Below are 13,774 nucleotides of genomic sequence, written 5' to 3' on the forward strand. Positions count from 1 at the left end.
GCTCCAGGACAAGCTGCCCTAATTTTTGGTGGAGCCCCCTTCCGGCTTGATCACAAGCAAACAAAGCACAATATTTGGAGAACCAACCCCTTTTCACTGTAGAAAATACTAGCAAGTGTACTCATCCATCCAGATCGCTTAACATTTCCTTGTTTTTGAACATGAACTGGAAAACATGATCATTGTTTAGTTTAAAATGCTTTTTCGTTAAATTATACTTTGTTTCATTGGAAACCGAACGTTTTCTTTCAAAAAAGATTTCAATGTCAAGCTCAAACGGCCGTGATAATTAAAATTGCGATATATGTCAATTTGGTCGAAAATTAGTTATATATATGTCATGGGTAAACTAAGCACGAGGAATCGAATGGTGCAGTCAGAATTGTCCTATCGTGTACTGTTACGGAGATAAAAAGAGACATGCGCCTCTAAGCTGCGTATCTCTTTTTTTTTATCAGGTTTTGTTTGCAATTCCAGAGGATCTTATGGAGCTATAACATGCGGACCTGGCATTTGTCTCTTTTTTTTTGTCAACGAAAAAGGAGAAATACATCAAAAAATGGAATAATTTTGAATTCGCTCGGAATACTAGAATTTAATTTACACCACTAAAAAACCATAAAAAGTTGGTTTAAAATATGTTCCCTTTATCTCTGTTAACCTCATCCTTCAGAGCGACCACAGCCGACAAAATTTTTTAGTTTTTTTGGCTTTCCTGACAAGTTACAAAAATGGCACATGTCGCACTTTAATTATCACAGTCAGATATTTATTTTGTCACGATTGTCTGCTACTGCCTCACCATTCAAAACTGTAATTCCACTATTGTTGAAATTTTTTTTGCAATGCAGTGAACATTTCCTTGGTTGGTCGAATGCTATACTTTCCTATTGAAACCTTCAATTAAATCCCATGTCCTTTTATTGGATATTCGTGCGATTCTGCGGTTTTTCATATATTTTATTGAAGAGGTCTTTCTTGCCTTATCGCAACTCAGTTATCTATTCTACTTCCTGAGTTTATTCTACAATTGCTTCTTTCCAGTTCAATGTTAAATAGATGTACACAGTGCACAATAGCCATTTCGCGTGTAAGATCAGACATATTGGTTGCCGTGCTGGGAAAAGTTTGTCTTCTGATTTCTTTCGGCTTCGGAGATTGAACGGAAATAGCGGCTTGACCTGGCTCCTTGTTTTGATAGTTATTTTGATGAATTATTATAGACGTGGTAGTAAGTCGAGAATAGATTCGATGTTGCAAGTGTCAGGAGCATGTTTTAGGAAATATTGAACGTTCATAAGAGGGAAAAGGCAGAATCTGGGAAACTACTGTTTTGTTCTTACGAAAAGTAATACCGTTTAGGATTATTTTTACTTTTATCCAACTACTCTTTGCAAATTACTGCACCATATTTGGTGAATTCTGAAGGGAATTTCTGCTATTATTATTCTGCGATTATTATTATTTCTGCGATTATCGGGCAAAATCGCTGGGCCATATTGGTGCAGATATTTTCCTTATTAAAAGTAGTGAGGTTTAAAAATAAGTAGTAAAGTTTATTGGGTTCTTGTAGGATAAACCCCCTACCGCTATAGTTGTTCATTCATTGACGCATTATAGAACTGTTTTTTTTTCGTTAGCTTCTTTCAGCTTATCGTGAGATAAGACAAAGAGAAGTGACAGGATAGATGGAAAATATATAATTGGGCTATATATTTCAGAAGCGCATCCAGGATTTTTGTTTGGGGGGGGGGGTTTATTAAATTTTTTAGGGGGGGGGTATACAAAAAACCTCAAAAAACGTATTTCGTTTATGTCCATTTTTGTTACGTTTTTACGAGTCAAACAAACATTTCGGAGGGGGGTTCAAACCGGGTAACCCCCCCCCCCCTGGATACGGCCTTGATATATTTGCACATTAGGGGTGGGAGTGGGGGTAAAGTATTTGAACAATTAGAAGTTAGAAAACAATTCTTACTACATAATATGCAGGATAATTGTACCTAACACATTGGGCATGCAGACCCGCTATACTTTACCCCCACTCCCTACTGGGCAAACATATACGCCAAATTTGTTCCTAAAGTATTATATTTTTATCTTACTTTGTTATATTTCATTAGGATTGAGCGTCAGAGAAACAAATTAGAAGAATATTAGGCAGGGGGTATATCATACAAGTACCGTTTATTGCTAAAGCAAGTTGTCGAAAGCTTTGCAAAAGGGCTTGAAACTCATCGAAAATAACGGCAAATTGAAAAGAAAAGTGCATCGTTGGAATCACTAAAATTAAAAACCGTAATCGAACGAGAGATTTTGAAATAAACAATTGTGGATGAAACCCAATTCTATTTGTCTTTTTCGTTATAAGGATTTGTTCGACCGATTTGAGGTTTACTTTCAAGCAGATGCTCTTTGCGAATTACTGCACCCTATTTCGTGAAATATGAACTTCTCCGTTTTTCCCTCAATAAAAGTAAATATTATAATTTAAAATAAACTGTAAAAGTCCATTGCAAAAATAAAATTTTTGAAAGCTCTGCAAATGAGCTCGAAGCCCCTCGAAAATGACGCCAAATTCAAACGAAAAGTGTATCATTGGAAATTGATCGAAAATTACGATCGAACTAGTCGTTTTGAGCTCCCTATGTTGAAAAATAAGTATAGATGAAACCCAATTCGATTTTCTTTTTCGCCACAAAGATTTAGTCAAACATCTTGCGCGATTGATGCACCATCTATCTAGGATATTTGCTTTAATCCAATTAGTCTTTGCGAATTACTGCACCATATTTGGTGAAATATGAATAAAAAAAAAATAAAAGTAATAAAAGTAAATATTATAATTTAAAAATAAACTGTAAAAGTCCATTGCAAAAATCAATTTTTGAAAGCTCTGCAAAAGAGCTCGAAGCCCCTCGAAAATGACGCCAAATTCAAACGAAAAGTGCATTATTGGAAAGTGATCGAAAATTACGATCGAACTAATCGTTTTGAGCTCCCTATGTTGAAAAATAAGTATAGATGAAACCCAATTCGATTTTCTTTTTCGCCACAAAGATTTAGTCAAACATCTTGCGCGATTGAACATCTTGCGCGATTGAACATCTTGCGCGATTGATGCACCATCTATCTAGGATTTTTGCTTTAATCCTATTAGTCTTTGCGAATTACTGCACCATATTTGGTGAAATATGAATTTCTCCGATTTTTCCCTTAATAAAAGTAAATATTATAATTTAAAAATAAACTATAAAAGTCCATTACAAAAATAAATTTTTGAAAGCTCTGCAAAAGAGCTCGAAGCCCCTCGAAAGTGACGCCAAATTCAAACGAAAAGTGCATCATTGGAAAGTGATCGAAAATTACGATCGAACTAGTCGTTTTGAGCTCCCTATGTTGAAAAATAAGTATAGATGAAACCCAATTCGATTTTCTTTTTCGCCACAAAGATTTAGTCAAACATCTTGCGCGATTCAACATCTTGCACGATTGATGCACCATCTATCTAGGATTTTTGCTTTAATCCAATTAGTCTTCGCAAATTGCTGCACCATATTTGGTGAAACCTAATGGGAATTTGCCTGAGTTTTCCCTTAACTAACGGCTGTTAGAAAAAAGCAATTAGTGGTGACAGGAAAACTCTCTTTTCTTAATCTAGAGTGAGGAACCGCCTCAGATCAATCCACATTAATTACCGTATTTGTAGTTGCAATAGGAAGAACATCGGTAATGCTTGTTTAATCCGTTTCCCTAAGCCAGGCTGATCAGTTTTTGATTTGATAACATTCCTCGTAAAAAAGGGTGCCAAAAACTGCTATATATGTTGTTCAGAAGCAACAAGGAATAAATCCATCTTTAATATTGTGCAAGGTTCTAACGGGATATTAATTATCGAAAGTGTAATGGGGTGGGAGGCGGGGGTGAAATGCTTCTCAAAAATCAGGCAAAAATGTTGTAATTTTTTATCTTTTTTAAGAAAATGCAAAAAAAATCAATGGAAATTAGTTGACTATCTCTGTATGTTTGTAACACTTTTTTTGCAAAATAAGAAGTAATACACCCTCCCCTGACCAAAAACAGGCAAATGAGCGTATCTTTTTCGACGATTTAATTAGTTGAATTCCTTCATAATTAAACAAAACCAAAAACCAAATAAGTCTTAAAAATGATTTTAGAAAAGGACTTTGAACAAAATGGCGTGATCAAATTGACTATCTTTGTTTGTTCGAAATTCCCTAGGAAAATTCCCTATAAATGAAAAGGTAATACACCCGCCCCCCTGAAGAAACTCAAGACAAATGAGTACATCTTTCTAGACGCTTTTATTAATTTATCATGAAACATTCATGAATAATTCCTTCATAATTAAACAAAAGCAAAATCAAATAGTTCTAAAAAAATGAGTTTAAAAATTTTTAACAAAATTGCAAAATTAAATTGTCTGACTATCTTCGATTGTTCGGAATTTCCCAGGAAACTTTCTTACAAGTAAGAAGAAATAATTAAAAACAAAATAAAATCATGAACGAGCCCATTTCTAAAAAAAACATTTGATGAATTCTAAACCAAAAATGTGTTTGAACGTTCTGCTGCATCCGTCTTCTTTATCGGTGGCTTTTTTGTTGATCCAAATGATTAGGAATCGACCCCGCCCGAATTTTAAGATTTTAAATTCAAATTTCTGGCAGTACTAAATTGAAAGTTAAAGGACTTGAAAGTCCGAAATAAATACGCCGGTGATTTATTTTTACTACAGAACGCCCCAGTGATTACCATCACAGCACATCTTGTCCAGACAATGTATTTATTTTTTTATTGTTTGTTTTTTCCCCTTTTTTTTATTATTTTTATTTGTTACTAAAAGGTTCACAATTATGCTTGAACGACTCCAAATATGTTTTGCATTGTGATTTGAATGATCATATGAAACCGTCGTAGACTTGGCACAACTGACGAATCTCCATCTCTCCTCTTAAACTGTCAAATGGGGTTGATTGAAAATAACTTTAAACCGTTAAAATAGGTTGAAGTACTTTAACAACCCTAGATTTTTTCTGCATTCTACCCCCTATTTGACCCTTTCTGCTTCTCCTCTACGTAAAGCTCAATATCTAGATAGCGAAACAGATCAAACATTGATAGACAACTTTTTTTTTTTTCAAAGCTCTCGCCTCATTTAAGCTGTAGCAGCTGCTTTTCGCTAATAGTTTCTCCAAGTTCCTGTCTCCATCCCTCCTCTTGAGTACACTGACTTTTCATGCCCTTGCAAGAACTTTTGTGCGCTATATGCCAGTAGGGTTTTTACCTTTCATATCAACGACTATAGGTACAAGAGTTCCTTTTTAACGCTGCGAGAATGAGAAAATGACAATCTGCTAATGCATTGGCAGCGAAAAAAAGCCATCGGTGGGACTCGAACCCGTGACCCCCTGCATTCATATTCGGGGATTACTTTTTCTTATCGAATGTACAGTACTGGGTACTAATAAAGGTTTTTTCTCAAATAATAAGAAAATCTGATATATGGAAACTATTTTATCTCTTATTTAATGTATGGAAGTGAAAATTTTGTGCGTTGTTTGTGCGTTGGAAGTGAAAATTTTGTGCAGTACTGTTTTTACCTCTTACGCCAATGACTATAGGCGCAACGATTTCTTTTTAACGCCGCGGCAATAAGAAAATCAATTTGCTAAATGGCAATAGAAATTGGCAGCCAAAAATATACCATCGGTGGGACTCGAGCCCATGACTCCCTGACTTATACAGAATTGTCCATTATTTGCTAAAACCGAAGAAAAATTGGGTATGTTGAAATTATTTTGTTTTTTATTTTATGCATGGAAATGAACTAAGAAAAACTCCTCTTCATATCTTATATATCTTATATATCTTATATATTCGTTTTTTTATAATATTGTTCAATTTTTTTCATAAAAAAGTCTACCTTTTCATTTGCTATTGAAGGAAAGTTATATCTGAAATACTTCCATTTACGTCTTTTCATCACGTCATTGAATTGTAAAACTAATCAAAAGTCATTTTGCTGTAAGCTGAGAGCAATTACAACAATTGAGAAAGAAAATCTTAAGTTCTATTGAAAGCAATATCACAGCCAATTATAGCAAATTTAACAAGCGTAATATTTCATACGAAGTGCAAAGCTAAAAGGCAAAGAGACGAATCTAGAGAAAAGAAATGTGTCAAGATTGATAAATACATGATGAAAACCCTTCTTTGTAAAAATTACTTTAATTTGGGTGTGGAAAACTAAGGAAAGGTGCTAGTAATAGGATGGATAATCACAGGTTTTATAGGGCAAATATAAGGGTTAATTTTCCAGGTTTATCAAGGGATTGTGTACGCAGTATACCGTACTACCTACAACGCAGAGTTTTTCCTACATCTTGTTAAAGCAGCGCTATCTGTTAGTAGAGTCCAGAATTGGTCGTTCTTAGAAAATTTTAACCGGTGTTTATTATTATTATTATTATTTTTTATTGGTTCGAAATTTCTAAAGCACTAAATATTGCCCCCAAAAAGGCGACTGATGCCCATCCCAAATTTTTACCTGTTTGCTATTTTTTCTGTTGTCCTGGTGCATCTAAAGAAAGTAAAATGTTACGAAAAGAAAGTAGGAAGAGTTACATTTGTTAATAAATACTAAGAATAGTATGCAAGGCCGTATCCAGGGGGGGCATGTAGTTTGACCCCCCCCCCCCTCCGAAATGTTCGTCCGACTCTGAAAAACGTAACAAAATGCATATAGACCTATTTTTGAAGTTTTTGTATCCGCCCTCCCTGCAGAACACAAATCCTGGATACCACCCTGATTTTATGAAATTTACAGAATTAAGATTTTTGGCCGAGGAATATCCCTATGCATACGTACTTGGAGCCTATTATAGTTTAATATTATATTGTACTATATTTATTTAATTATATTGTACTATATTTAATATTATATTTAAGGTTGTAGTGTGTATTATAGTTTAAATTCACTAATTTAATCTTTATTATTCATTTTTAAACTCCGACAGATCTGAGGCCCCAATTAAAATTCCAAGAACAAATTCTAGAAACATGTTTAGAAATTCACTAGTATTTTTGGTTTGGAATTCGTCTCTCCTTGTAATAAAGTTAAATTCAGACACTGAATTTTCTTACGAATCTGCATCATACAGTCGGTAGGGTCGCCAGCTAATTATTTTTTTTTGTTTAGTTGTAAGGTGAGATTCAGATTGTTGTTTAAACCGGCTTGTTTATTATGCTGGCTGAAATGAGTTTTTTTGTCCATTTGTAAGTGTCACTGAGAATCCTGTCAAATAGAATAAAGATGTAACGTCATAATGAAATAAATATTTAGTCTTGTAAAAAAAGGAGACATGAGTTCTTCCCATGCAAAAAAAAAACGATTTTCCTTGTTGCTCAAGAGGGGGGCTGTGATTCATTAATTGGGTTTTTGGCTACGGTGATTCTAATGATGTAGTTTTCATTTCGACCCGACACATTTTTCGTCGGGTTTCAGGCTGTTTTTCAAAGTTCCCACAAATTTGTTTTCGCAATGCACTTCGACAATTATTATTAATCAAAATCATAATTACCAACCCTGAACAAGCTTCAAACGGCGATTCCTTCTAACTTAACAGTTTTTTTTCAAACGGGTTTTCCAATTTTCGGCTACTGTGGGCTAGATCTCGTTCTTTTCTTGTTTGCACTCTGATTTGTTTATTAGTTCACCCTGTTCAGCAGTGGCGTAATCTCGTCAAAATTCTGGGGAAGGGGGCCAATCTGGAGCTAATTTTCCCAATAAAGCGAAAATGATAGTGAAAACTGAAAAATGAGCGATCAGGCAAACATGTACTAAAGAAAACTGACCTGTTTCTGTGGATGCTTGAATTATGCAGGCTTATCTTAGTTTTAACAAGATTTTTGAAGGAATAAATTTCAGATGAGTGCAAACAGAGGTCTGGGGGCAGTTGTCTCCCTGCCCCATAGAAAATTAGGCCACTGCTGTTCAGTTACTGGTTTCGGGGTTTGGTATATAGTTTTTTTATTTGGATTTTGTATATATATATATTTTTTTGTGTTGGTATTTTGTTTACATATTTTTTTGTGTTGGTATTTTTTTTTTCCCTGTTCGATCCCGGCCATTGAGCCTTTTGGGGGACATTTTGTTGATGTAGTTTTTTGTTATAATAGTTATTGTTAAATAAAGAACTCACTCACTCAGTCATTCTCGACGCCAGCAACAACCTTTTAAATCGGAGACAACGTCACTCTAGTGCCCACTCTGCCAGACTGTCCTTTGTTTTGTATGGCAAATAATAGGGAAATTGACATTTTTTTTGGAAATGCCAATCAACCACTTGTTTTTAATCCAAAGTATAAAATATATTCCAGCAAAAACTCCGTCTAATAATTTTTTTTTATTTATTTATAATATGAAAAAAATGTCGGCTAAATAAGAAGAATACACAGAATAAATAATTAAGCTAATGATTAAGTTGAAAAATGTCAACACACATAAAAATAATAATTTTCAGCTCTTAAGTGAAATTTTTCAACAAAACTTGAAATTGTATTTAAACTCTGTTAAGACGTATATTGCAAGATCCTTAGAAATTAATTTTCTGGACGTCTTGACATTCATCTGGCTAAGGTTGCTCTGGGAAATCAAAAGATGTTACGTATTCACTTTTTTTTCAGTTTCATTTTAAATTCCTGTCGCTACAAACTAAGCTAGTTCTATTGATCGAATCAATCAGTTTTTTTTCCATGTTTTCTGGTTTTGGAGATAGTTTGATTTTTTTTTTTTTTTTTTTAAACTTGTATCATCTTTTCGATCACAAAAATTAACCCAACCAAGAACGGCAATTATTATGAATCCCAGCTCGTTGCTTGCCTAATCTCTAGGTACTTGTAGGGTTGTCTTCTTGATCTCGGGAGCAGCTTCAGCTCCAATTTTAGCCTGTTATTTTTTTTACAGATAGTCCGAGAATAATCGAAAAACCAATTAATGTAGAAGCAGAAATTGGAAGCAATGTCACTCTTCGTTGTATTGTCGACAGCAACCCCCCCGCTGAAATTGTATGGACGCATGAATCAAGCTCACGGGTAAGTTCACCTGTTTCTTAACTTTAATTTTTCCTGTTTGTCAGTCCCAGCACATCCAGTATCTCTGAATTTTTCAGGGTTTGCCCGGATTTCCGCGAATGAATATAAGTCTCCTTGAAATCACCACAAAAATTAACTTCCGTTAATACATAAATGTTCAAGACAAATAAAAATCGTTAATTTTTATTAACGTTAGTTTTGGGGTAAATTATTTTTTTTATTTTCCCATAATTTTCTTATACTTCTCATATAATAAGAGATTTGAAGGATTCCCCCCCCCCCCCAAAAAAAAAACACAAAAAAACAACAAATTGCTGTGTACATGCCTGATACAGCATATAACAAAGAAAACAAGAAAACGAAGGAGAAATTCAGCCAGTGGAAAAAAAAAAACGCAGCGAAAAGACAAAAACAAAAATTTCGGAGGACTTCCGCCAAGCCCTCCTCAACGCTTAAAACAAAACAAACCAACCATTTATCCATTTACGCATTGCAGATTTCGCAAGAGCTAGGGAAATCCTGAGAACAATGAAAGCACAGGTTAATCCAATTTTGGTGCACTTCAAAACAAAACGCACAATGCGCATTTTTCAGGATTTGAGTTTCTAGCCTGCACACACCTCAGAAAATTGTGATTGTTTTTCAACATCAGTGAAAGAATACATCAGTTTCTGAACGTTCCACTCAGGGCTTCGACTCTCGAATCTTGAAATTCGGGACAAGTCTTCAAGATTCGGGGAAAAAACAAAATGGAATTTTGTTGCAAAAATTCGGGAACCAAAACTGGTTTTAGCTTTGGTTTCAGGCTCAAGTAGGGCTTGGATCAACATAGTAAACCAAGCCTTTTACAGAGTAGATTTTATAGCCAGATTACGGGATTGGAAACCATAGCTGAAAACACTTACTGCTGATATTGCAGCCAAAACTTCGAAAATTGTGAAAAAAATATTGAACACATGTGAACTGTAAATGCCAGTAGTAGTTTTTCATTAAGTCATTAATCACAGCAATTTATTAATAATATTTAAAAACAAATATTGTCTGCGGTTTCTAGATATGTAAATTAAATAGACAAAATTCAACCTATATGTATGGGGCAACATTAAAACTTAAAACAAACAAGAACTAAATTAAACAAGTAAATTTAAACTTAAATTAAAAGGGAATTTCAACTAGAATTGACACATTATTGATGATTCATGCTGATTCTAAGGTTTTGGGTGTCTATTCCCCGGAAAATCCCCCCGCGGAAAAAACGGAAAGTACCCCTGCCCCTCACAAAAAATACCCCCGTAGAAAATACTCCCCCGCTGAAAATACCTCCGCGAAAAATACCCCCGTGGAAAGTACCCCCGCGGAAAATACCCTCCCCGAAAAGTACACCAGTGGAAAATACCATTGGAAAATACCCCCCTCCCTCCGGCGGAAAATACCCCCTCGACACATGCATTTTTTTCATTGTTTGTTTCTACTATGCTTTCCTTTCTTTTGTTACCTCATAATTACTATATAGTCACCGATTAACCCCCACCCCTCCCACCAACCCTCTGACCATCCATGTTTCAAATATAGCACTTATTGCAGTCTCATTTTTATATCAGCCCTTCTAATGCCTGGACACAATAGCTGCAGGCTACAAATCATATAAAAGTTACTTGTTCTTTTTTTTCACACTAACATTGTTTTGCAGTATTAACCAACAGTTCGTGGTAAATAAGTCCGAAAATAACATAAAACTTGACAGGAAAACAATATGAACCTAATAACCAAATTTGTACTTTAAGCTGTAAAATGGAAATTTTCTTATGAATAATATTTTTGGGGTCACTTCCGTTTAAATCACCTACTCCCCGACCTTTTACATAGTCTATAGCTAAATTTTGCCTCATTAGGAGGGGAGGTGGTGGTGGTGCATTTTTGATGGTAAGAATATGGTATTTAGGGACAGTTCTCCCGATAAAATAAATTATACCACAATTTCTTTAAATTGTTTTGTTTTTATCTCAGAATTAGCCTTCATACAGGGTTAATAAAATTGTTCAAGCATTAGAAGTTGTAAAGGTAGGCCTAGACATTTAAACAGGTTTACTTGGCTATTTGAGCAGAACATTTTTTCAGTAAAATTTCCCTCGCCTAACTAACAGCTTTGCAAGACATTAAACAGATCAAAAACTGCAGTTTGAAATATTAGGCCCACTGAAAATACTACACGGGTGAAGGGACCAGAATAATAATTGTGAGGGGAGTACTGAGAAATACAATTCTCAGATAAAAAAGAAAAGAACTTAAATTTTACACACCGAATGAAAGAAAAACTTTAAATGGTAAGAATTCCTGGCAAAAAGATCAATTCCTTCAATATCTTATGCCTTCAATCATTAAGTATTAAACATTTATACAGTATGTCCAAAACCAAAAATAGCAAAAGAAAACAAGATTTAAACTTATGATTCGGCTTTCAAAACAGCTCTCCCTCTTTAGAAGTTCAATTTCAAAACCCAAAATTCAACCGAGCGTTCAACAACTTTAAGTAAAATTCTTGTCTAATTTTGTCAAGATTGTCTTGACCACGAATGACATAAATGTAAGAATCTTAATAGCATTTGGAATACTGCATTCGAAATGGTTTAATCTAAATGCAGGAAAAGGATAGTTTTGTGAAAAATATGAAGAACCGTCTATACTTAAATTGTATCGGTCTGCTTCTTATGCAAAATAACACAGGAGACGAAAATTAACGAACAGGAGATTAGTGAAAAATTATGGTATGTAAAGTAATGTTTGCTAGGGATAGTCACTAGGGGTGACACCGTGATTGGTTGATTTTCGGGGATTCGGGGAACCAAATTTTTTTGGTTCATAGAGTTTCGGGGAAATCCCCAAAAACTTGGGGATAGTGGAAGCCCTGTTGCCGTTTATGTATTCAAATCAATTTGCATTTAAGACAAGGGTTGATTCACGCTTCGAGTTGATAAAAAATTATTCAAAATCTACCGAACTGTTTGTTTATAAATAGAGTAAAAATACCCTACTCATCTCCTTGTACGTAATTCATTAAAAATGGGATGCGTTGGTAATGAGGTGTTCGATATCATGTAAGTAACCAAAATATTTTATTTTCAAGGTATGACTTTCTTTTCCCCATTTCTTTTCTTATTAGGAGATCTTAGTAATAACAAGAGGGGAAATACAGTCTAAAGCCAATTTGTTACCAAGTTACTCTCAGTAAAATGTTTAAGTTGCATCACAGAAAAAATATATTGATTTCCTGAACTGGGAAATGTGGGGGGATGGTCACTAGGGAGTGTTAAGTAGATAATTGCGCTAAGTGATAAAACTTTTATGGTATAACTCCTAGAGAATGGCCTAGGATTTCGTGAGGGCAATATTTTTTATTGCTATTTAATTTGTATTTGTTGTCATATCTAGACTGGAGCTAGGAAAGCAGTTGATACAATGTTGCCAGGTGCATCTTTTTGGAAGTAAATGCAGAACCAATGCCACTCACTCGGACACTTACGGCCAGGGTTGCATGGTTGTGCTAGTGAAGAGTGGATTTAGCTCGTAATATTTATAGAAGTTAGCCCGACTGGGCAGAAATTAGTTTTAAAAAACGGCAAAATGAGCCCAATTCGGCTAATTTAGACCAACGATGTCACATAGTGTTTTCAGGTGCAACTTTTTTTTAGAAGTAAATTACGTAGCTTTGTCTGTCATTTGAACAGTTGGGTTAGGACTACCTTATTTGGATCACAAATTTTTAAAATTAGTCCAATTGGGCTAAAATTAGCTCAATAAAATGGAACATTAAAATGAACCCAATTCGGCTAATTTAAACCAACGGTGTCAACGAATATCTCCAGGTTAATCTTTTTTAGCAGTAAATTACGTAGCTTTGTCTGTCTTTTGAACAGTAGGCTTAGGACTACCTTATTTGGATCACGAATTTTTAAAATTAGTCCAATTGGGCTAAAATTAGCTCAATAAAATGGAACATTAAAATGAACCCAATTCGGCTAATTTAAACCAACGGTGTCAAAGAATATCTCCAGGTTAATCTTTTTTAGCAGTAAATTATGTAGCTTTGTCTTTAATTTGGACAGTAGGATCAGAACTACCTGATTTAGCTCATAAAATATCTAAAAATTAGCCCAATTGGGCTAAAATTAGCTCAATAAAATGGAACATTAAAATGAACCCAATTCGGCTAATTTAAACCAACGGTGTCAAAGAATATCTCCAGGTTAATCTTTTTTAGCAGTAAATTACGTAGCTTTGTCTGTCCTTTGAACAGTAGGGTTAGGACTACCTTATTTGGATCACGAATTTTTAAAATTAGTCCAATTGGGCTAAAATTAGCTCAATCAAATGGAACATTAAAATGAACCCAATTCGGCTAATTTAAACCAACGGTGTCAAAGAATATCTCCAGGTTAATCTTTTTTAGCAGTAAATTATGTAGCTTTGTCTTTAATTTGGACAGTAGGATCACGACTACCTGATTTGGCTCATAAAATATCTAAAAATTAGCCCAATTGGGCTAAAATTAGCTCTATAAAATGGAACATTAAAATGAACCCAATTCGGCTAATTTAGACCAACGGTGGCAAACAATGTCTCCAGGTTCATCTTTTCTAAAAGGGAATTAATTAAAAAA

At 34.6% G+C, this 13,774-nt stretch overlaps 1 protein-coding gene across 1 annotated transcript in view; it reads left to right on the plus strand.

Moving 5' to 3' along the window:
• LOC148950046 (irregular chiasm C-roughest protein-like) overlaps positions 1-13,774 on the plus strand; it is a 236,950-nt gene that overhangs the window by 175,492 nt on the left and 47,684 nt on the right. Inside the window, exon 7 of the mRNA XM_089092086.1 lies at positions 8,990-9,117. Coding sequence (XP_088948212.1) covers positions 8,990-9,117 — 128 coding nt within the window. The remainder of the gene's footprint in view (positions 1-8,989; positions 9,118-13,774) is intronic.

The sequence above is a fragment of the Artemia sp. Qi Xiang Cuo genome, chromosome 7, assembly GCF_049724085.1.
Source record: "Artemia sp. Qi Xiang Cuo chromosome 7, ASM4972408v1, whole genome shotgun sequence".
Taxonomy (NCBI): Eukaryota; Metazoa; Arthropoda; class Branchiopoda; order Anostraca; family Artemiidae; genus Artemia; species Artemia sp. Qi Xiang Cuo.